The sequence below is a fragment of the Mustela nigripes genome, chromosome 12 (genome assembly GCF_022355385.1).
Source record: "Mustela nigripes isolate SB6536 chromosome 12, MUSNIG.SB6536, whole genome shotgun sequence".
NCBI classification, from domain to species: Eukaryota; Metazoa; Chordata; class Mammalia; order Carnivora; family Mustelidae; genus Mustela; species Mustela nigripes.
The window spans coordinates 108,046,391-108,072,184 of record NC_081568.1 but is presented as its reverse complement, the minus strand read 5'-3'; the positions used below and the strand labels follow the sequence as shown (position 1 = coordinate 108,072,184).

The following is a 25,794-nucleotide window of genomic DNA, read 5'->3' as shown; positions in this document are numbered from 1 at the left end:
TTCTAAGCATTTTATGAATATTAACTCACTTAATCTTAATTCTCATCAGAACCTGATCAGGTAGGTACCGTTATTATCTTCCCTTTACACATGTGTAGGCAGAAACACCCAGAGGTTTAGTGACTTGTCTAAGTATGCAGTAAAATTAGATGTGAACCCAGGAGTCTGGCTGACTCATTAGCAGACTTCTTGTTCTGCTTGTCCCACAGGTGGGCCGGATTGTTTTAAAAGGAGACCCCCCTCCCCCCCACCGAGTGACTGATTCAGGAACTCAGTCTTAAAAGCATTTAAGACTGAGCATCACAAGGCATTTCCTTTAAGAGAGGAAATGAAACAGAAATGTACACTGTGATACACATGTAAGACCAATAAGTAGTGGAGAAAATTCCCAAGTCTTTTGGGAAAGACATTCTCTTGCTCTCAGTAGAGTGTTTGTCAGAGACTCTCCCCTGTAAACCCTAGTGTGTGGTTTCAAGTCCTATTACTATTTCTGTCTTTTTGACCCATATGAGAAACACTTCTGACAGCTAATCAGATACTAGAGACCAACAAACCCAAAAGAACCCTAGAGAAACAGAGGTAGAGCCACTGGCTACTCTGAGGCCACCTCATGAAGTGTTGTTATTGCCACAGGCTTGGGTGCTTCTTGAACTTTTAATTCCATGCCCTTACAGAATATGAATTTTAGGTAGTTCCAGAGTTTCTTTTTCTTTTTCTTTTTTTTTTTCTTGGTTAAAGAACTAACCAAAATTTAACAGTTTAAATCAAGAAGAAAAGCTTCAAAGAATAGTGGTAGCAGAGTGTCCAAATGGGAATCATTCCCCAGTTGATGCTGTGGTGTGCAGTTCCTTTGGCTGCTGTGAATAATGTCATCCTTCCTGAAGAGTTTCTGTACTGACCCCGGAAATGCTCCTAGATTTTATCATGCCAATAAAGTTACTAAAATCGAATTCTGTTCCTTATAGTATTAGAATGTAGCTGAATTAATAATTAAGTAATTACTTTAAAAAGTATGAGACATAATTTTATTAATCAAAGTGAAAAAGTAGATAAGGATTTGAAATGAACATAAAATAGATTCTTTCTCCACAGGTAAACTACGTCAGTAGCTTACAAGCTTAAAACCTATCAGTAACTAGTGGCTTCATGGGGAAAATCAAAGGTACATAAATCAGTCATGAGGGATCCTCTGAACATCAGCATTATTTTTCTTTCTATAATAAACCTAGCCCCCCCTTTTTTTTAAAGATTTTATTTATTTATTTGAACAGACAGAGATCACAAGTAGGCAAAGAGGCAGGCAGAGAGAGAGGAGGAAGCAGGCTCCCCGCTGAGCAGAGAGCCCGATGTGGGACTCGATCCCAGGACCCTGAGATCATGACCTGAGCCGAAGGCAGAGGCTTTAACCGACTGAGCCACCCAGGCACCCCTAGTCCCCCCCCCCTTTTAAGGGACAGTTAAAGGGGCATTATAATTCCACATTAAAGTTCATACTAATATTGTGGTATCTTCAGATAGGGTCAATTTTCTCTATTTCTCTCCTTAGAAAAGCCCAGAAAAGGTGAATTTTGAGTTCTCTAGATCAAAATTTGAAAAATAAATGAAGTAGGCTAGGACAGTGTTGTAAGTTTGGAGTATAACACACTAATTAACCCTGTCCCTTGAATCTAGTAGGAGCACAGTAGATTATTTTTAAATGAATCAAGGATGAATGGATGAATGAGTAAGACTCTTCTTCAGGATTGGGCTATATGAGTGATCCAGACTGGTACTTATATTCTATAATATTTTCATTTTTACCTATTCATGGATATGACTTCATTCATTATGTCAGATTCTAGGTCAGAGAATAAGAAGTTAGATTGTATGGAGTTGGCTATAGATGGCATTAAATGTGAAATCTTGAGTGAATTATATAAACATTTCTTATTAACTACTTTTTAATCACCAAAATGGAAATAATGTCACATGGTTATTATGAAGTTTATATGTGATCACATCTATAAAGTGCTTAGAACAATGCTTGTTATACAATTAGTGCTTCAGAGTTAACTTTTCTAGTCGCTGGTGTTATTATTAATTTTGAAAATTAAATAAAATAAATACATTTTTTAACTTCTCAGAAAACATATCAACCAAATTAAGAAGTGAATTAAACTTCAATTACACATTAATTTGATCAGAGATGTTGTACATTGATGAACCACACCACATAAATTAAGCAAACAATGTCAGCATACACTGACAAGGACCTACGTATCTTGAAGCTAGAGTTGAACAGCGACAATAAACCTTGAAAGTTCACAGCTGTGATGTGTCTCAGATGAGCACAGGCTGGATTCCTAAAACCACATTTTTAGTATTCCTTGCATTAAGTAAACATTAAACATTCATGGCCCATCATATTGCTCACTAACCTCTGTTTCTTTCAATTCAACCTTGGTAGTTATCATTTCTGCTTCTACCTAGCTGTTAATTGGATTTTTAAATGTTGTGAGTTTTTTAATTAAGTTTTTTTTTTTTATTACAAAAAAGCAGGGCATATAACTTTAGAAAACATTACAAAATAAACACAATGAAGAATATTTAAATACTCCCTTAACCTCCCTATCTGGAGAGAGCCACTGTTGATCACTTTGCATATATATTTCTAGATCTTTTCCCCTCTTTCTTTGACTCTCAAAAGAGATCATAAAGTATGTCCTGTTTTTTTTTTTTCATCTAACAAAGGATTTTGACAAGATCCAGCAGCATTTGTGTACAGACTCTGTGCTTACAAATTCTAATGATCTCCTGCAAAGAGTATTCCGAGCTTGAGGTGTGGGAGAAGGGGCAGGATGGCAGACGGGTCCTCTGGAGACCATTTAGCATCTACTGATACGTCTCTTGAGTTTCCTAACCCCAGATCTGGGAAAATTGCCAACTGTCACAATAACTTTGTGGCCCACATTCAGAATAGAATTAAAGCTTTAAGAGCTTCAAATTTGTATATCTTTTGGATTAGTTAATGCAGTTAAGCAGATCATCCTTTATCTTTCTTCCCAGGTGAGAACTCAAGAGTTTTTTTTTGTTTTTTTGTTTTTTTTTCTTGTTGGAAACAACATTGTGTAACTCTCTTATTAAAAAGGAACAGAAATCATGTGTGCATATTGCTTACAATAATGTAAGTTAATTTCGAAACAGTCCTGGACAAATGCCACCAACCATAAAGAAAATCAATATACTGTTAGGGATATTCAAAATTGGTATCACATTTTTGGAAGACTATTAGGCATTATTAATAATTTTTTGGATGTGTATGTCAATTTCTTAGGTTTTATTTCCAGGACAAGTGAAAGTTCACGAAGATGTTGGTACAATAGTGATCAATTCATAACTGTTCGTAACAAGAAAACATTTGAAACCTCGTAGATGTCCAGGGATATGGAACTGCATATAAAATTATGTCATACTTATAAATTTGGATACCATGTATTTGTTAAGCAGAACGAAGTATCTTTATGTCCGCAGTTTCTGAAATATGCTGTAAAGCGATATAAGCGAGGTATGGAAAAACATGCCATTCTCTCACTTTGTGTAAAACAAATATCAAAGAAGTATTTATAAATTTCAGAAAAGATTTTAAAAAAAAGCCAGCAATGGCTACTTTTAGGGTGCAAGAATGAAAATCAAAGAAGGTGAGTATTTTACATCTATGTAATGAATTTCTAACTTCTTTAAAAAGGATGGGCCTTCATTTTTTTATAGTTATAAATACTAGATTAAAATGAGTAGAGTTGGGGCGCCTGGGTGACTCAGTGGGTTAAAACCTCGGCCTTCAATTCAGCTCAGGTCATGATGTCAGGGTCCTGGGATTGAGCCCCACACCTAGCTCTCTGCTCAACGGGGAGCATGCTTCCTCCTCTCTCTGCCTGCCTCTCTGCCTACCTCTGCCTACATATGATCTCTGTCTGTCAAATAAATAAAATCTCTAAATCTCTAAATAAATAAATAAATAAATAAAATGAGTAGAGTTAAACAGAGACATTTTGTGGAATGTATTCAGATTAGTAATGATTATAGCTTAGGGATGGGAGTATAGAGAACAGTGGGTTTTGCTTTCTCTACCACTGTGTTATCTGAATTGGTTACAACGAACAAATAACTTCTATTTTTTATTTTTTTCAGCTTTACTGAGATATAATTGACATATAACACTGACTAAATTTAAGATGTGTGGCATGCTGATTTGATACATTTACCTATTGCAAAATGATACCACCATAGCTTTAGCTAACACCTGCATCATGTCACATAATTTCCATTTCTTTTTTGTAGTGCAAACATTCCAAATTTTGTTTCTTATCAATTTTGAAATGTATAATAAAGTATTTTTAACCATGATCACTGTGCTGTACGTTAGATTCTCAGAATTTGTTTGTCTCTTAACTGGAAGCTTGTATTCTTTGACCAATACCTCCCATGTCCTCCACTGTCCCCCACCCCCACCCAGTCCCTGGTAACCACTGTAGTCTCTGTTTCTATGCATCTGGTTTTTTAAGAGTCCACATAGTAAGTGATGATACATAGTATTTATCTTTCTCTGACTTATTTCACCTACCATAGGGCCTTCAAGTTTCATTCATGTTGTCACAAAAAGGAGGATATTCTTTCTTATGGTTGAATAAGATTCCATTTTATACAATGCACCAAATATTTTTAATCCATTTATTCATTGATAGACATTTGGGTTGTTCCAATGTCTTGGGTATTGTGAATAATGCTGCAGTGAAAACAGGAGTACAGATATCTTTTTGAGACCGCATTTTCATTTCCTTTCGTTATATACCCAGAACTGGAATTGGTGGATCATATGGTAGTTCTATTTTTGATTTTTTTGAAGAACCTCCATATTGTCATTTCCACTAGCATTATATAATTCCTCTTCTCTACATCCTCACCAGCACATGTTTTATCTTGTCTTTTGGTAATAGCCATTCTAACAAGTATGAAGTATGATACCTCATTTTTGGTTTTGTTTGCATTTCCCTGATTATTAGGAATGTTGAGCATCCTTATCTGTACATATTGGCCATTGGTATGTCTTCTTTGGAAAAATGTCTATTCAGGGGCGCCTGGGTGGCTCATTCTATTAAGTGCCTGCCTTCAGCTCAGGTCATGATCCCAGGGTCCTGGGATAAAGCTGCACGTCAGGCTCTCTGCTTGGCAGGAAGCCTGCTTCTCTCTCTCTCCCACTCCCCCTGCTTGTGCTCCCTCTCTCTGTTAAATTAAAAAAAATTTTTTTTAATAAGAAAAAATGTCTATTCAGATCTTCCACCTATTTTAATCAGATTATATGTTTGCTATTGATTCATATGAGTTCTTTATATATTTTGGATGGTAATGCGTCAGATATAAGATCTGCAAATATTTTCTCCTCTTTAGTAGGTCGCCTTTTCACTTTGTTGATGGTTTCCTTTGCCATGCAGAATCTTTTTAATTTGATGTAGTCCCACTTGTTTATTTTTGCTTTTGTTGCTTTTGGTATGAAATCCAACAAAAAAAAAAAAAAAAAAAAAAAAACCATTGCCAGGACTGGTGGTTGCCAAGGAGCTTTACCCTCTCTGTTTTCTCCTAGGAGTTTTATGGCTTTAGATCTTACACAGAAGTCTTTAATTCATTTTGAGTTGATTTTTGTGTATAGGAGTTCAGTTTTACTCTCTTTCATGTGGCTATCCAGTTTTGTCGACTAGAGGCAATTGATTTTTTCTAACAATGATTGCTTGGATCATAGTACATGCTCAATAAAACAGAGGTTTCATCATTATTGTTATTTTAAACCCTAAGAGGAAAAGAAAAAAAAATAAACTTTCAGTTCAGAGTAGCTTTTTGTGCAGACCACATAATTAGGATGATAGTGATATCAATTTCTGAATTGGTCACCATATTACTTTAAATCTGTATGTTACACTTAAGTTTTCAATAATGAGCCATTTTACTCTTTTATGTAAATTGGCTATAATCTTACCTTCAGCATAACATGGTTTCAAAGAGAATTGGTGTTTACACGGAGAAAATGCACACTCACTCTGTTGCTTCAAGTATTCTTCACAACTGAAGAAAAGCAGTAATTAACCGCTTAGTCCAGAAGTCATTCCTGATTCCTAGAAGTCTGTTTCAGTGATTTATTGATCTTCAGGTGCCAGATGCCATTCAATAGGAGGGATAGTAAACTCTTTCTAGTTCAGTTTTTACTGAGATGTACCTTAAGCTGCATTTCTGTCGCAGGTATTTTGTTCTTTTCATGTGATTGTCGTCATTGCATTTTTTATAGGGGAACATATATGTAAGTTCATTTAAGTATATGTATGAGACTATTTCCCCAGATGTATTTTGAGTCTATTATGGATCAGATCTTATTCTAAGATTTGCTCTTCTGGGCTCAAAACAGTGGTTCAGATGCTGTAGTCATCCACCTAATTTTCCAAGTAAGATTGGGTGTAATAGATGAATTTCTTTTCTAATACTCAGACTCTAGAGATTTACCTAATTAATAATTTATATATTAGGGAATAAATATATCATCAAAGAATCAATATATCATCATAGCATATTTTTTTGCAGCATCGTCTATTCCAGTATCCGACCTGATATCAAATGCCTACCGTTGCTTTCAGCTGTAGTAAGCTTTGTCCACAGCAGAGAGAACGTTTGTTCCTAGGGACATAGTTATGTTAACTCCAGGCTGGAACCTAGAGTTGTTCCTGTTTAAGAAAAGGAGGATCAGATATACACGTGGTGGGAGGATTATACCAAAAGTCTGAAATTATCCAAAGGATGACATGTGGGTAACATATAACAATACTAAATAATTAGCTGCTGGTCAGAGAAGGCAAAGAACTTGAAGAAGATGAAGAACTTGAAGAGGTGAACAGAGACGGTGAAGGAGAGAATAGGGGCAAGGGGTAACCATCTCAACATGCATAGCTTCTTGTTTCTGAAGTAGTACTGCCCATGTGTAAATCTCACTTTGTCATTGTTATTCTGTGCCTTTTGGTAAATTCTGCGACTTGAGTAAATTTCCATTTTTTCATATGTAAAATGAGTCTTATTAATATCAGCAAAGTTTCTAATAGTACTATAAGTATCAAATGATATTAATACTCATAATGTACTTAGTATAATGTTTGGCACATAGTTAGGGCATAAAAATGTTAACTAATGTTATTATAAAATAATAAAGTGTTCTAACAGTTTAGCTAAGTGATGGAGTAGGAGAATTCAAAAGTATATGAAATGTGGGGCACCTGGGTGGTTCAGTGGGTTAAAGTCTCTGCCTTCGGCTCAGGTCATGATCTCAGGGTCCTGGGATTGAGCCCCAAATTGGGTTCTCTGCTCAGCAGGGAGTCTGCTTCCTCCTCTCTCTCTCTGCCTGCCCCTCTGACTACTTGTGATCTCTGTCTGTCAAATAAATAAATAAAATCTTTTTTTTTTAAACTTTTTTTAAAGATTTTATTTATTTATTTGACAGACAGAGATCACAAGTAGGCAGAGAGGCAGGCAGAGAGAGGGGGAAAGCAGGCTCCCTGCTCAGCAGAGAGCCCGATGCGGGGCTCGATCCCAGGACCCTGAGATCATGACTTGAGCTGAAGGCAGAGGCTTAACCCACTGAGCCACCCAGGTGCCCCTAAATAAATAAAATCTTAAAAAAAAAAAAAAAGAGTATATGAAATTTGGAAATTTGAGTGAGCAGCTAATTTGTATCAGAGATATTTTTTTTAGGAACAGGATGTGTTATTTCAGTCCTGTGGATAGTTACATCACCAGGACAGTTATGTCAAAAGGAAGCCATACGGGGACTGGGGGTAGGGGTTTCCCAGTGGTTTATGTGGCTTGAAGATTTTATCCAAGATTATTCTAACCTGTACTGGATACCACCCATATCTGAGTCATTAACAAAATTGCATAGACAGTAATTGAACCAATGAGAAGGGAAAGGCGAACAAGGTCAGAACCTGACTAATATCTGTGATATACTAATGCTGGGTTCTGAGCCTTAGGCCAGGCCTGCATAAAATCCTTCCTTTCTGATCAGTGCTGGTTCAGGGACTGGAAGGAGCTGGTGAGTATCACATGATCACAGAAACAAGGACAGGAGGGATACAGAGATTGAATACCCAGTAAGGACTCACAGTGGGTGACCCAATGCAGCATGGAGACCATTGATAGAATAGAGGCAATGGGTTTTTTTTAATGTTAATTAATGTATTTAACGTTTTAATGTTTAATTAATGTATTTAATGTTTAAATACTCTCAGTTGTCCATTTCTGTGCTTCATGGTTTCCTTTTAGTAGTTCACGTTTCTATTTGGTAGGCCAGAGGAGTAACATCCTCCAGCTTCCTAAGTATTTCCCTGCTCTTTTCAGTAGAAAAGCACTAATATTCTGAATGGAGTTCCATTAGGACGGCTGGAACTCCTAAAGCAGGGGAATTTTACTTCCCTCCTTACAGTCAGAATGTTCCCTATAATGATGCCAATTGGCATGCTAACAGCAAAAACCCAATACCTGTTGAAAACCAAGAAGGCAGCAAGAACACCCATGATTTCTGACTTCCACGGAGTTAACTGCTCAGCTATCTTTCCTTGTCAGGAACTTGCTGGCATTAGGAAAACAAAATGGCCATATTACCATTAAACCTAAATAAGATATTCCATGTTTCTTAAAAGAATTAAGAAGCTAATATGTTCTCATATTTATTAGTAAGCATGTCTACAGACAGTGCCCTACCCAAATCATTTATGTTTCTGCTCCCCAAGACTTTGGCTGTGAATAAAAAGATTTAAATTTTGAAAATGTATACATCAGATGAAATTAGAGCATTCAGCAACTATTTTATAAAGCATTGCTTTCATGTGAAATATTAAATATAAAAAGTGAATATGAAATCATTCATTTTATACAAAATTTAATCAAGATCTAAATCTGGCTTTTAAAATAAGACTTCCTTTCCATAAATTAGAAAAGTGTCTACTGTTTGTTTTTTTATTTTTAGTTAGAAGAGGACGCATTTTAATTTTTGTGATTTTTTTTTCTCCAGCCTCCAAACGGGTAAACATAATGCAGTCAGGTTTAGTGCATTCTTTATAAACATGTTATGTAATAAGATGATTGACTGCTTTAAACATCTGGCAATAAATAGTTGTGGCTTCGCTTATAACACTAAAAAATATTCCTTCAGCTTTTACATACTATACTTTGAAACTGTCACTCCACTGCTGTCTTAAATTGTGACTTTTTCAAACAAGGTTCTAAATAAAACACAGTTAGACTTTACAATTTTTCTTTCTGTAATTTTAACATGGCATACCCTTTCTGCCTGGAAAAAAAAAAAAAAAGATAAAATGGGCTATCCAATGATAAACAAAATGTCCTGTTCTTTCTTTGGGTACCTATGTTTCGTAAGTGATCAAGTTAGCCAACTTGTTTTCAACTGGTTTTCCTTAGAGGTTATTTTTACTCTGTGGCTGAGCAGCTTTACATTTAGAAGAGGCAGAATTGACAATTTTAAGATCTAAATAAGAAGGCAATGTGAAACTTCCACAGTTGGACATGGCACTAAATTTTATCTCCTTTGTATCACCTGATTGTTTTTATAGTCAGTGTGAGTTTGTATTCTTGACAAGGATTGATGGGCTAAGTGTTACCATCATGATGTACTGTATTATTTATATACAGCAGCCAAATTCTATCTTTCAGTCTGTCCTTTGCTGTCAACTGAAGAACTGAAATATTCTCTGAAAGAACAATTAGCTGGGTTTCTAAGTTTTGCATAATTGTAAATATACATAATCTTAGAACATAAAATTCAATAAACTATCAAAAGATACAGAAGCAGCCAGGGGTCACTCTTCTGCTCTGTTGACAGACAGGTCACTACACCTGTCTGACGAAACCACATGCCTGGATTGGTCCTCTACTTCTAGCACACATCCCGGTGTTTGCCTCTAAGCAGACAGCTAGTTGGGTACTTGTCATTACTATCAATTGTTTTCAAACTCACCTGAGCCCTCAGTGTTATCTGTCCATCTTTTACTCTGAGGACTATTGATGTTTCTTTCTGCACTCCCTACCATTCTGAGTAGTCCCTCTCTCCTAATCTTTAACATCATCTTTTTAGTAGCTGCTTCTCATTAGCATCAAAACACTCTTGGGTTTCTGCCATATTATTTGTTTTAAGAGAAGGAGGGTGGGGGAGGGTCAGAGGGAGATGGAGAGAGAATCTCAAGTAGGTTCCATGCCCAGCACGGAGCCAACTTGGGGCTCTATCTCACCACCCTGAGATAACCAACTGAGCCACCCAGGTGTCCTTAGGTTTCTGCCATTTTGAATACATTTCCAACCTCTGTCTCCCACTCGACCTATATTTGGACAACATTTTATTTGGATACCACTGACTGTATACCAGGCATTGATCTTTGGCACAGGGGAGAATTTCCTAAATTGGAATAATTCTGAACTTCAGAGAGTTTACAGTGTAGAGAGTTTCCAAGTTTATATGGTTTCTAGACCATGTACCCCAACACTCTTCTCAGAAATTTTGTTTATATCCCCATGATTTAAAAAATCAACCATGTTAATTTATCTATCTCTAGCCCAAACCTTTCTCCCTAATGCACTATATCAAATGCACCATATCAAATTTGACTGAGTATCTCCAAGTGAATGTCTACAGGCACTTCACTCCAAGCGTTTCCAAAATGGAACCTCTCACCTCCTCTTACCACCATCCCCAGACTTGCTCCTTCAACCATGTTTTCCAACAAAATGAAAGGCAGAACTTTTTGTTGAATTTTGATAGGTGAGTTCATTTTTTAGTTCTCTTTCCTTTCGACCATTAGACCCATAAATGTTGTCTCTCAATATATCTTTTGGAATCCACTTCTCTTCATTTCTGTGGTTAGAATTCTAATCCAAGCCAGCAATCCCTTGTGCCAGAGTAATATTTGCCTCTTGCTAACTGATCTGTCACCCTTAAATTTTGCCTCCTTGTAATCCATTCTCCACACTACAGGTAAGGTGAGTTATCTGAAGTCCAAATCATGTCAGCCCTCCTGCTTAATACCCTTAAATGGCTGTCCTTTCTGCTCAGGAATGCCCAGACTCTTTTTGAGTGTCTTAAAGACACTGTATATCCTGGACACTCTTTATTCTTCAGCCTTGCCTCATGTCATTTCTGTTCACTCATCTCTGCAGTCAAAGTGAGTTTTTCTTGCTGTTTTTTAAACACATGTTCTGCCTCTGCTCCCTGCATCCATGCATACTTTTCCCTCTGCTTCCAGTCTTTTATTCCATGTTACTGCCTAGCTGGCTTCCACCGGTTCTCTGGCCTTGAACTGGAGATCACTTGCTTCTGGGAAGACCTCCTAAATCACATTTTTGAGTTTGGTGCTCCCTTTTTGTGCTCCCTTGGCACCCACAGTTTTCTTTTTCATAGACCTAACATGCATACCTAACTTAACTACCTGTCAAGTTATTTGTGTCTTTTCTTAAATTCTGGAGAACAGGTCATTGTCTGTCAGAAGCCCCAAAGTATGTGTAGTAATTACCATTTTTAATGGAGCATAGAAGGGTTTCAATAAATATTAATTGAATGACTAGATGGATATTTTCATAGGTAGAAATAATATAGTCAACAGTACTTGAGAATTCTGTATGGTTCAATTTTCTGGTAATTTATAAAGTTTCAGCTAATTATTTGATAGGATTTCAATACATGTAAGTATTAACTAGTATCTATTCTAATTTCCCTAACATACTGTATACCTTTTTTTAAATTGCCAATTCTAGCTTCCTGCAAATGATCTTTTTCATAATCATAGTATACCAACCAAGAAGGCTAGTTAGATGTTCTTCTTCATTTGCCTTCCTCTCAAATGAAAGCAGAAAAGTACAAACTTCCTTCCTTCCATCTTTCCTCCTTCTTTCTGTTCTTTCTTTCCTTCCTCACTTTATGTTACTTCCTTTTCTTCTTCTTCAATAAATTGAAATCTTTGGATGAGTTCTCAAAAAATGTGGAGAGCTGGGTCCCACCCTCAGTCATTCTGATTTAATTGGACTGGGCATCCGGAATTTGAAAAGCTCCCCAGAGATTGTAATATATAGCAAAGTTTGAGAACCACTGGGTTAGATCATTTCTGATGTCCCTTTCAATTCTAAAAACTCTAGATTTTGTTATTTTAAGGGACTCTCCAGAGTGTTTTAAAACACAGAATATGCCCAGATTTTCTTTCAAAATTTAGAGCTCCAAATACTTTTGTCTTTTCATGCAGTCAGCCTTGATGGAAGCTGTGTTAAAGGATACAAAATTCACATTGTCATTACTCAACAATTTTTGCTAATTTTCTTCTAATTCTCTTTGATATTCCTTTAGCATTTAAACATTATCTAAAAAGAGAAATGTCTTTAGAAATAGTGTGATAAACCACTGACTATCAGCTGAGAGATAATGGGCTTTAAGTTTGCCTTAGTGTGGCTCAGAGTCAAAGAAGTTCCTTCATTTAGTCATTAGATTTGTGTCTTTCATAGCTGAATATGGTCATTTGGGGGCCCTGTGGCCACCAGTGTGTAGAATTAAATGGTCTTTTATTGCACATACGTTCAGTGATTTTCCAGTAAAATGGCAGATCTTATCAATGCAGACAGATTTATTCTTATTGGCATTTTTATCTTTTTCCTTCTCTCTTCCTCTTAATTGAAGTAATGATCTGAAATATCGATTAGAATTTATTTTGAAAGTACATATGAAGGTAACAAACTGATCAAACCTTTTTAACTAATTTTTTTTTCATTTAAACTGCCTATACTCATAAGCTTTAGTTTATGAAAGAAGGCTTTAAAATAAAACTCTGTGCATCACACTCATTAGAACATACAACAAATGAAATTTCAATATTCAACACAAGTGGTCTCTCGGGAAGTCCCAAAGTAAATTGAGAGGCCTGTTGTTAGTTCAAAAAGTGACATTTATTTTGTTGTGCACAATTTCACCGACAGTAAGTCATAAGGGTGCTAACATTTTCTGTGAGTTTTACCAGGTCGAGTATGCAAATTCTCATGAAATTTATTTCATTTTAACTAGAGTTATTGCTCACTTGTAGACTATAATTGGCTCATTTTGCCAAGTACTCTGTTTACAGATTGGTAAAAATTCCAATTTGTGCAGTTGAAGACAAAGCTTTTATTTTCTTTCAGTTTGTAAATGAAGTGATAGGAGTGTAGCTACCAAGTTATGGCAGGGTGATAAACTGAAGATCAGTTGTAATTCACAGGCCGGAGTGTCATCGTTGTGAAACATGACTTTACATAGCCACTGCATTTTACTTTCCCACATATGAATAGGTATGGCAATATCCTTCCCATTTAGTGTGGGGAGATACTGAAGAAATGAAATGATATTTTTGTTAAAGTAACATATTTGAGTGATATGTTACCTTTTATTTTTTTGTTTTTAATTTTACACTGGTATACAGATTTCTTCTGCAGAAACAGAGAGAGGGCAGGGTGACTTCTAGCATTGTTGAAGGAACATAGAAAATGGAGAGGCATGCACTCATCCAAATAAATGATAGGTATATTTACATTACCATGTAGATACCTGAATACATTGGCAGTACTATGTAGATATATTAATATGTGAAAAATATCAATATACAAATACATCAGAATATTAGCATGTAAATACAATAATATATTTTCAGTAGATGTTTGGTAAATATTAAGAATAGGCTTGGCAGAAATGCCCTTGATTATCATGAGGACAAACAGTCAAATGTGGGGCTTTAAATTATAAATTGGTTGCTACTAAAATTGTGTTGCTGACAAAAAGTATTTAGTGACATCTTGTTACCCTGTCCCAAATGCATTGGCCTCTTTTCCATTTCTTGAATTCATTACTCTTGCTTATCAGTAGGACCGTACATTTGCTATCCTGCTGCCTGAAAGACTTCCTTAGGTTTTAACATGACTGGCACTGTTCATTTCTTGGTTTTCAGCTCCAATGACACCTCCCCAAAGAAGCATTTCTTGATGTTTATTTAAGTAACCAGTTCTCTTTATTGCCTTTCTCACCACTTTGTTCTCTTATACACCCCTCTCTATGGCTTTTATTATAGTGACCAATACCTTGCTTACTTGTTTTTTTTCATTATGCATCCCCTCCACTACAGTAGAATCTTTAACGGTGCTGGAACCTTATGTGTCTTCTTTTAAGCTATATTCCCAGCCTCTCCTGTGTTTCCAGGAGTATTAGTACGTGATGAATGAATCAGTGATTCGCTGATCTGTGAACTGGAGAAGGGCACGAACGTATAAAGAAAAGAGGATGTATAAATATCTGAGAATTTAAACACTGATGAGAAAAATTAGCTGTTCTTTTCACCTAATTTCCAGAGTAGGGCCAACAAAGGCTTTTCTCCTTTACTTGGCATTAGAAGTTGCATGGTTATATATTGACCTCACAGAAAACACACACACACACACACACACACACACACACACACAACCGCCATCATGAAGAGATTTTAGGTTTTTAGAAGGTTTTACATTGTCTTCTGCTGTGCTACACACTGTACTATATAGATGCCTATCTACTTTGCTCTCCAGGCTAAATGATCATGGATTGCAAATTTATAATGAGATGAAATAAGACAATCCCTGAGTCACCTTGAACAGGTGACTAGCAACAGGTGGTGTGCCAGTGAGAAGAATGAGATGGACATTGGATTCAGATAGGATGGTCCCACTCCAAGCAGAACCCTGGAGAATGGGAGCAAGACCAGGCAAACAGGAAGTTAAATTTAGTCTGCAATGATTTCTTGCCCCTGGGAAAAATAATTGCTTCATTCTATTGCCAAAAGGCAAATCGGCATCCGCTTAATTTGCCTGAGTCTGCCATAAACTGCAGATGGAATCATAAAACATAGTTAGATTCAAATTAAACACATCTGTCCTAATCTAAAGCAGGTGAGGCCAGCCAGCCAAGAAGCATCAAGGTATAATGGTGCACACAGATTATAATATGCAGAGGTATATTTTAGGGGCCTGCTGACAGTGGAATAAAAATCCATGAAATTGTATATTGTCCTATTCTCCTATATCGAGCCTGTCTTCTTGTACTGGCTGCCATCTTAGTTTTAAAGGACTCTACCAACACATCCATTGGGAAATGAATGAACAGACAAAAGGCACTGATTTGAGGTCCAGGAATCTATTGCATTTTAATCAGGATTCTTACCTGAACTGATGCTTTCTCGGGTTAATTGAAATGACAGGGAATCAGAAATCCCTACGGTGCATTCTAATTAGACTTGATTTGCCAGCTAGAAGATTTGTTTCTGCTTAAAGCATCAGGCTTCATCTGTACAACCCATTGAGATAATGGTTAAGTAGAGAGGACGGCAGACTCAGATATGATGGTTTAGAGCAAGAACAAAATGTAACTGATCCTAACCAGGACAATGGTGAGAGTGAGGGGACTGTAGCATCCGCTACAAGGGCACTGCTGCAGTATCCCTTCAAGGAACTAAGCGGTCCAGCTGCAAGGAATGGAGTTAGCCTTCAGAGGCCTTCTGCAGCACTTCCAGGATTCCCCTGGAGCATTCGCATGTCACTGTGCCTTCAGCCCGTGACTGAACATGGCAAGGATATCCATGCCTGGTCATTTCTGCCCTTGGAGGATTCCTCTAAAGAGTCATCTTTCATTCCTCCTGGCTTGGCTAAGACTTTGTCAAATTTGCATTGCAAACTGAGGCTCACTTGCTCCATTCTCCTCCATCCCCACGACCACCTGCCCCCATTTCTTTTCTCAGGTGTCAGACCTGCATCCCAGAATGAAGGCTTTTCCTGCCAATTACTGCTTTCTCCTCGTTTATCTTTTTTTTTTTTAAGATTTTATTTATTTATTCGACAGAGAGAGATCACAAGTAGGCAGAGAGGCAGGCAGAGAGAGAGAGAGGAGGAAGCAGGCTCCCTGCTGAGCAGAGAGCCCGATGCGGGACTCGATCCCAGGACCCTGAGATCATGACCTGAGCCGAAGGCAGTGGCTTAACCCACTGAGCCACCCAGGCGCCCCTCCTCGTTTATCTTTCACAGACATTTGTTCTTCATCAATTTGTTGCACTCTTAACTTTGTCTTAGCCTTTACTTCATGAAGAACTCATCTGACACCGGGGTACATTTCATAGTTAGATGTGGGGAAGCAGATTTAAAGCACGGTCTACAATAACCCTGATTATGTTTGGTGGGCTTCTGTTGTCTACCCTCTGCTTTATTCAAGGCCAAAATTTTGTTTTTTGCTGACATTGTCCATCTAACACTGGTACATGTGGGGACCTTTATTAATCCCAGGCAGACCTTGACATACTAAGTCACTGAGTAAATGAACCGAAGTGAAGTAGAAAGGGCCTAGCACTAATTTCCTCCCCCCGCCTTCTGTTTCAAAGACTCTTCCTTATTTTTTTCTTACTTATTTGTTGGTTTGCCCAAGAACCTCTTCTCTTCTCTTCTTTTCTTTTCTATTTCCTGGTACCCTCTTCTGCCCTTCTTTTAAAGACTCAGTGAAATAGTTTTCACATCTCTACGTAGCAATCCATGTTGTAGTAAAATCTCTCCATTTCTGTATATGTCTGTTCAGTAGCTTTAATGGGACATTTTCATTTTGGATGTCCCACAGACTTTTTAGACAAAGTAATTCCTTTAAAATTAAATACATTAAATTTCCTTATGAAAAATGGACACTCAATCATACAGGCTGGAGCTCTAGATATCAACCCAGATTTCTTGTTCTCCTTCAACCCTCACATCAGTTTGGTCACAGTGTTATCTTGATTCTACTTAAAATATTTTGGTCAAATCTACTACCTATTTCTTACCTTTCAAAAGACACTGAGTAAGGATCAAAAAGGGGGATAACAGGGGCACCTGGGTGGTTCAGTGTGTTAAGCCTCTGCCTTCGGCTCAGGTCATGATCTCAGGGTCCTGGGATAGAGCCCCACATCAGGCTCTCTGCTCAGCAGGGAACCTGCTTCCTCCCTCTCTCTCTGCCTGCCTCTCTGCCAACTTGTGATCTCTGTCTGTCAAGTAAATAAATAAAATCTTAAAAACAGGAGGGGGATAACATATAAGGTGAATTTTCACAAGTGTACAATGTATTAGAAATAATCCATGGTCTAGCCCTACTAAATTCTATGATATTCCCAAAACACATTCTTTCTTTCATTTATTCACTTATTTCATGACTGTCTTTTCTAATAGCCATCCCACTGCTAATGTAGTATTTTTACCTATACTATTAATATAGCTAACTACTTGCTTTAAAAATGTGAAAAATCCTAACCTCCATTTTTATTTTTCTAAAGTATTAAATTCATTGGTCTAGAAAAGAGAAAATAATTCATGGGACAGCAGAATAAAGTTTCTAAGAAATACAAAATAGTAGGAAGTTGGGGCACAGATACTTTTGTAAATGTGAAAAACCTCCTTCTGTTTTTGTTTTGTTTTGTGTTTATTTTTTTTTAAAGATTTTATTTATTTATTTAACAGAGAGAGATCACAAGTAGACAGAGAGGCAGGCAGAGAGAGAGAGAGAGGGAAGCAGGCTCCCTGCTGAGCAGAGAGCCCGATGCGGGACTCGATCCCAGGACCCTGAGGTCATGACCTTAGCCAAAGGCAGCAGCTTAACCCACTGAGCCACCCAGGCACCCTTAATCAATATTCAATGTTTCCCCTGTAAAGCTCACTTAAAAAATCTGTGGGCTTTTCTGAATCTGATTTATATCCTCATGCAATAAAACCACACCCATGACTTTGTCTGAAGCCTGCTTTTCACTCAAAACTTAATCAGTGCTGCTTTGGGTGTGTCAAGCTGTTTAGATAATACCTTTAAGAATTCTAGGGTGCCTGGGTGCCTCAGTGGGTTAAGCCTCTGCCTTTGGCTCAGGTCATGATGCCGGGGTCATTACATGGAGCACCCCCACCCTCATTCAGCTCTCTGCTCAGCAGGGAGCCTGCTTCCCTTCCTCTCTCTCTGCCTGCCTCTCTGCCTACTTGTGATCTCTGTCTATCAAATAAATAAATTAAAAAAAAAATTCAGAGGCTCTTTTATTTAGCCTAGAGGGACTTTCAGGCTGTAGTTGAACTATTTGAAATATTTTCATAAGGGCCTTCTAGCATATCCTTAATTTGATGTATATGTTGAGGCCATGTCTTTCTGACAAAGCTCTGGATTTGCTCTTTCACTGGTTTGAGAGGCTGGGATTGAAACATAGTTTTTGTTGTTATTGGTTGGTTGGTTATATCAAATCCTGGTCTCTGTATTCCTTTACTTTCAAGTTCATCAGTTCTTTATTTATGACATCTCTTTCTTGTAGTTCCTTATCAATGCAGCTGTTAAGAGACAACAGTTTGACATTCTGCCTGGAAATTTCATTACTGATATATAAAAGATCATTAGGTGTATTTTCTGTCACTAAACTTTTCTCAGCTGCTTTTCTCTACATAATATGGGATAGCCTCACATTTTTCTAGCCTCCTGTAGTCATTCGTTCAGTGCCTTTCCAGATTCCACCAGTACCATCTACCACCCAGTACCAAAGCTGAAGCCACATATTATAGGTTTTTGTTATGGCTTATTTACAACTTATTTCTCTGTGGCAGTTTCCTTCTTACTCTTCCTTGTTTCTCTCACCTCTCTTAAGCAAGCTAGCCTGAATTTATTCGCATGGCCTTGTCAGGGTTCCAAGAAGGAAATATTCAAATTCCTTATCACACCTCTGCTGTCTTCAAGTCCCCTAATGTCCCTTTGGCCAAAGCAAGTAACAGGGACAAGCCCAGATTCTAGCGATCCAGAAATAACCCTCACTCCTTTAATGAGAGAAATTGCAGAGTTACAGAGTTAAGTGTGTGGACTTGTTTTTTTTATTGGAGTAATTAATAAATCAGTCTATCAGAGATATTTCTGTTAATCTTTAACAAATCAGACAATATTTTATTTACATGTAATGAAGGAACCCCAGACTGAGTTCATTAACTTTTAGTATGCTATTCAGTATGCAATGTTTGAATTAGAAAATTTAATTTTATGTTAAATACCATCTCTCTTAAAAGCACATGGATTCAAATGGGTCTTGCATACCTTTTCTGTAAATCTAAAAAGTATGATGACTTTACCAAAGGAAGATGGCATATGAAATTGTATATTTTGGTGCCTAAGACCAATGAAAATTCATTATCTGTTTCTTTATTTCCCAGGTGATATTTGTGATCCCAATCCATGTGAAAATGGAGGTGTTTGCTTGTCAGGATTATCTGACAATTCCTTTTCCTGTGAGTGTCCAGATGGCTTCACAGATCCCAACTGTTCTAGTGTTGTGGAGGTTGGTAAGTGCAAGATTTAAGCATTTCAGTAGTTATCCTCTTTGTTTGCATGAGTGACTGACAAATTTGGTGTGGTGCAGTATGGGTATTCTATACAAGATTGCTGTATGCTGCGAATCAGTTTACTCTTCTGTAGTACTCTCAATTTTATAATTTCTATTTTATAATTGAATTATATTTGTATTAGTGAGATTCTCAAATAATTTTAAACTGTTCTAGTGAGTAACACTACACTTCAAAGTCACTACAAGTATTACTTGAATATAGTAAATTTTTTAATTTCTCTAACATTGACATATTAGAGATTTAAAGTTTCATTCTCACTGAAAAATAATTCCCAATTCAATCTATTTAAATTAGCCAATCTAAATAAAATAGAACTTATTTTAGTGATTGATAATATCAGTATTTTGTAGCTCTTCTAACCATTATTTTTCTAACACTATAAATAAATGAAAGATGATGTTTCAGCTGCATTGTTCTTCAGAGTCTTCTCAAAAACTTTGACTTGAAAATATTTAGTCATTGATCATATTTCAAAATTTTTTTTCATCTGTGAAGTACTTCATTGGCATGCATAGTTATGGATTCAGGGTAACTTCCATAATTTCCAAATTGTTCCCATTAAGGAAAGAGCTGTACTTCAAATAGCTTAGCACTGTGTAAATTTGTATAGAGATTTTTCTCTCTGATTAAAGGTAATACGATGATTAAGTTTGAAAAAATTTATTTTTTTCACATCAGTACCAAGAAAAATAAAAAGTGGACTATATCTGTTCAATATAGGAAAACTAAACACGTTTTGGGTTAAATTTCTGTGAACCAGCATAAACCTTGGAAAACTCAGAGGTTTAGATTGCTTTTGAAAAATAGTTTTGAAGAAGAGAAGTAATAGTGTCTGTATTAAGGGACCAGTTTGTTACTAATCACTGTATAATGCACCTAACCTAGTACCTTTATGCATACTGGAAGCCCAATAACTATTGATTGAATGAAGGAAAGAATAATTTAATAAAACTATTAACTTGCCATTTTGACCACTAGTTATTGGATTTTATTGTGCTCTATTTGTTAAATGTGTTTTCTTGTATTTTTATATGACATTATTAAGAAGGTATTATTTCTGAAACAGTTATATTATTACAGAATGGTACTTAGTTCATTTAATTCATTTCAAATATAATTCTCTTCTAAGGCTTTATTAACTCACTGCTAGTGTAGGGGGTTTGATACAGTGCCATTGAAATAAAACTGTTGTAATCACTTTGACCCACTCTCCAAATATGTACGGTCATTTTCAGCATTTAATATGGAACCATATCCTCAGGAAAGTCTATTATCTCTAAAGAAAATTATAATCATAAATATTCCTAACAGGAATAGATGAATAGAATAAAACTTTAGTGTTATATTTTAAGCCTGCTAACCCTAAACTGATGGTGCCTTACATTTGCAGTATATAATGTTTTTGTTGCTATTTTCTAAGAGCCAAATCTGGAATTAAAGAGGCAAATGTCTTCAAATAATTTAAAAATCAGTATCTTCATAGATTTTTTAAGTAAATGCTTGAATTCTTTGGTCCATATTTTTAAATTAATTCAATTTTTATCATTTTATCAGAAAAATGAGACTATTGGCAACAGTACTTTAAAAACTAAACACATAATTCAAATGAGACTGGGAAATCAAATGGTTATAGAATTAAGTTTTCCTCAGATTCATTATTGTATATTACTGAAATACTTATGATATTCAGAAATAAGGTAGTTATAGTATATTATCTTAAGCTATATTTTTATTATATGTTTTAAGCAACCTCATTCTTCCCTAGCATATATTTAAGAGTTTTTATAAGAAATATATTCATTTTATATTTGCTTTGTCATTTAGCACAGCATATTAGTTACACCAATTCTAATTTAACGTCTTGCTTTCATAACATTAAAATAATAGGAAACAAGTACCCTAAAAGTTTAAAAATGTCCATAGCTTCTTAAAAATAACTTCGCTATATTGTAAAATAATTTTTTTAAAGGTGAGAAAATAAGAGGAACTCAAACACAATTGTTGGGTTAGGTACCTCTTTAGGACAGACATATATTACCTTTCTTGCCTTTCTACTACTTCTTTCTCAACTCCATATTTTCTTGCATGAAATAAGGGGATACTGAATATTTGTTAAATAAAAACATTTAGTAACAATGTTTTTAATATCTAGCCTATCTGAGTTATTTTTTTTCATATTTTAAAAACTACTTATTGGAACAAAATATATGAAACATTAGATCATTAAAGACCATCCTGCATTTTTACTTTGAAAAAAATCTGTTACTTTGATGACACATTTCTGTTGTCCTTTCCATACCTTTAGGTAGCACCAGTGCAGAGAACAGTGTACTAGAGTATACTAGAGTTTACTGGAATTTTATACAACCACCACTCAAAAAAGCAATAGTTATTTTAATGTAATATCTTAAAAGACAGAAGATTTTAGTTGTTGCCATTGATGGATTTTTACTTACACATTAATCCCCCCAAAGATGGTGAAGTGGCCAAGCTTTATTCTAACCTTTAAGCCATATAAATTTTTATAATCATATGAATTCTAAGTCTCCTTATTCTTAATTTCCAAAGGAAAGAAAATCTTTTCTATATTTGCTTAGAAGAAATTTTGTTGTGATCCTAATACTTAAAATTATTTTTACTCTGTTCGTTCTCTAATCAAACAGATACTCTTCATTGTAGTACATCTAGAAAGGAGAATTTCAAATATACACTCTTCTTAGAGATAAAAATCACTTCCTGATTTTACCTCAAACCTTATTACTTTGTAGTAACTTTGTTTTAAGTTCTTGATGCTGCTTATTTCAAAAGAATTTCATCCAATTTTGTGCTTTTATTCTTCCCTCCCAAAGCATCTTGCGTCAGATAAGCACTGGACACATTCCTGCATTTGCAATCAATCCTGATATCACCTACATTTCCTACATTATGTGTGGAAGGTTGGAGAAATTGATTTGCTCAAATTTGTGAACTTCAAACATTGTTTTTCTTAGATCTTATTCTTGATCTGTCTTTATACTCCAATATCCATCTTTTACCTCTGTCTCTCTTTGTCTCCATCTGTTTCTCCCACACACATCTCCTTATTCAGACATACCTCCACACTTCAATGTTCTCAGCCTCGTAGAGTTATTACAACTCACTTCTGATATAGCCACAAAAAGCAACAAGAAAACATCTCCCTTATTAAAAGAAAGGGGAAAAGAACTTACTTTACATCCTCATATTTGAAGACATCAGTCAGATTAACCAATGTTTGCACAGATGTGCACTGGATGCTGACTTTATTTTTCAGGCGCCTTGTAGACAGACCACCATGTGGTCAAGCCCCCAAATTCTTCCCAATTACCTGCTCACATTCCTGGATAGCACTATGTAATTTGGAGCCAAATGGTGACCCATTTATTTCATGTGGAGATTCCTATTACCAGTGAATACTTTAGAGTTTGTATGTGAAAGTTTAGAAATTATTAAATTATCTAAGTTCCATGGCATAATTCTTCTCTGTGTGCTGTCAAATTAACCCATTAAAATAATAGCAGTTGTGACTTTACAACTCAAATATATAGTATATTAATGCAATCAAAGAAGACAAAATAAGTGATTGACTTAAAAAAATCTTAGTTTTCTTTTTTTTTTAAGATTTTTTTTTTAAATTTATTTGACAGACAGAGATCACAAGTAGGCAGAGGGGGATGGGGAAGCAGGCTTCTTGCTGAGCAGAGAGGCTGATGTGGAACATGATCCCAGTTCTGAGCCGAAGGCAGAGGCTTAAACCCACTGAGCCACCCAGGAGCCCCTCTGCATGATGTTCTAAGGAATTTGGACTTTATACTAAGAGACATGTAAAGGGTTTGTGCTTTTAGAATATCATTGTCATTACAATATGACAATTAAAAAAAATAGAACAGTAAGGTAGAGGAACAATTTGAAGTCTACCACATGGTGGTTTGGCTTTGGCAACAAATGGAATGGAAAAGATAAAGCCAGTAAGTATTGAAAGGATGCAGTAGATAATTGTTGGTGACTTATGGGGTTATTGAGTAAAAGTGTGTGGAGAATGGAAGGAATAAAGAAGAAATGTCTGTAATTTTTGGTAATTTGATAATTTTAAGTAACTTGATGCCATTTACTGAAGTAGTATAAATTGAAGATACCTGTATTGAGAGGCAGAAAATGAGTTGAGTATTTCACATATTGAATCAGAGAAACTTGCTAGATAGTAGTGAAAAAGTCAGGCATAGATTTGTAAGTTATAATTACACAGATAATTACTGTATAAATTGTATAAATTTGGGGAGTGTATAAATCAGCCCATAAGCCAAAGAAATTTTGAAAAGAAGACCAAGGAATGGGAAGAAGTTCATCAGTAATGAAACAATGGGTAGAGAAAGTTAAATTTATAAAGAATTCTGAGAAGGAGTGGTCAGAAAGAAAATAATCCAGAAAAACAATGCACCCCCCAAATTAGGGGTAAATCATGTTTTAAGGCATGTGTGATCAGCTGTATCAAATATGATGGACAAGTTGACGAAGATAAACATTTACATTGATTACATGTGACAGATGGATAATATTGCAAACATTAATTTTTGCTGGGGTCATGGAGAAAAAGCTAGATTGTGGCACATGGAAATATTAGATATAAGATTTTTTAAAAATGGCTAGGAATACAAGGAAACTTCCTCAGCATGATAGAAAATATCTGCTAAACATAGTGATTCAAAAGGGCACTTGTGCTCCAATGTTTATAGCAGCAGTGTTCACAACAGCCAAACTATGGAAAGAACCCAGATGTCTATCAACAGATGAATGGGGTGCCTGGATGGCTCAGTGGGTTAAAGTCTCTGCCTTCGGCTCAGGTCATGATCCCAGGGTCCTGGGATGGAGCCCTCTGCTCAGCAGGGAGCCTGCCCCCCACCCCCATGCCTGCCTCTCTGCCTACTTGTGATCTCTGTCTGTCAAATAAAGAAATAAAATCTTAAAAAAAAAAAAAAAACAAAACCAGATGAATGGATAAAGAGGATATGGTGTGTAAACACACACACACACACACACACACACACACACAAACACTAAGGACTATTACTCAGCCATCAAAAAGAATGACATCTTGCCATTTACAATGATGTGAGTGGAACTAGAGGGTATTATGCTAGGCGAAATAAGTCAGTCAGAGAAAGATAAATACCGTATGATTTCAACTGTGTGGAATTTAAGAAACAAAACAGATGAACATAGGGGAAGGGAAGAAAAAATAAAATAAGATAAAAACAGGAAAGTGCAAACCATTAAAGACTCTTAACTACAGAAAACAAACTGAAGGTTGCTGGAAGAGCGGTGGCTGGGGGATGGGGTAACTGGGTGATGGGCATTAAGAAGGGCACTTGATGTAATGAGTAATGGGCACTAAATTCTACCCCTGAAACTAATAATACAGTATATATTCACTAAATTGAATTTAAATAAAACATTTAAAAAGAAAGCCTACAGCTAAAATCATATTTAATGTAAGAAATTTGAAGCTTTTCCACTTAGATCAGAAATAGGATAAGGATGCTCCCTCCCACTATTCCTTTTTAACATTGTACTGGAATTACTAGCCAATGCAATAAGACAAGGAAAGAAAATAACGGTATACATATTGGGAAGGACAAATAAAACTATCCTTTCATGACAACATCATCATCTATGTAGAAAGAAATCCTAAAAAATCAACCAAAAAAAAAAAAAATCAGGAACTAATAATTATAGCAAGATTGTAGAATGCAAGTTAATATATAAAAGTCAATCATTTTTCTATAAACTAATAATAAACAAGTGAAATTTGAAATGAAAAACACAGAGGCAGAGCACTGAGGATATTGGGCAGTGAAAATACTCTGCATGATATTATAATGTCAGACACGTGTCATTATACATTTGCCCAAATCCGTACAATGTACAATACCAAGAGTGAACCCTGCTGCAAAGTATGGCCTTTAGGTAATTATCATGTGTAAATGTAGGTTCATCCATCGTAATAAATTTTAGCATCACTCTGGTGAGGAATGTTAATAATGGTGTGGTTATGCATATGTGGGGTTGAGGGACTATATGGGAAAACACTGTACTTTTTCCTATTTTGCTGTGAACTTATAAGTGCCCCCCAAAATCAAGCATTGATTTTTTTAAAAATGGCTAGAGGGTGCTTGGGTGGCTCAGTGGGTTAAGCCTCTGCCTTTGGCACAGGTCATGATCTCAAGGTCTTGGGATCGAGCCCAACAGCAGACTCTCTTCTCAGCAGGGAGCCTGCTTTCCCCTCCCTCTCTGTCTGTC

At 36.2% G+C, this 25,794-nt stretch overlaps 1 protein-coding gene across 1 annotated transcript in view; it reads left to right on the top strand.

Moving 5' to 3' along the window:
• EDIL3 (EGF like repeats and discoidin domains 3) overlaps nucleotides 1–25,794 on the top strand; it is a 406,610-nt gene that overhangs the window by 101,147 nt on the left and 279,669 nt on the right. Inside the window, exon 2 of the mRNA XM_059418197.1 lies at nucleotides 19,288–19,416. Within this exon, the coding sequence (XP_059274180.1) occupies nucleotides 19,288–19,416 (129 nt within the window). The remainder of the gene's footprint in view (nucleotides 1–19,287; nucleotides 19,417–25,794) is intronic.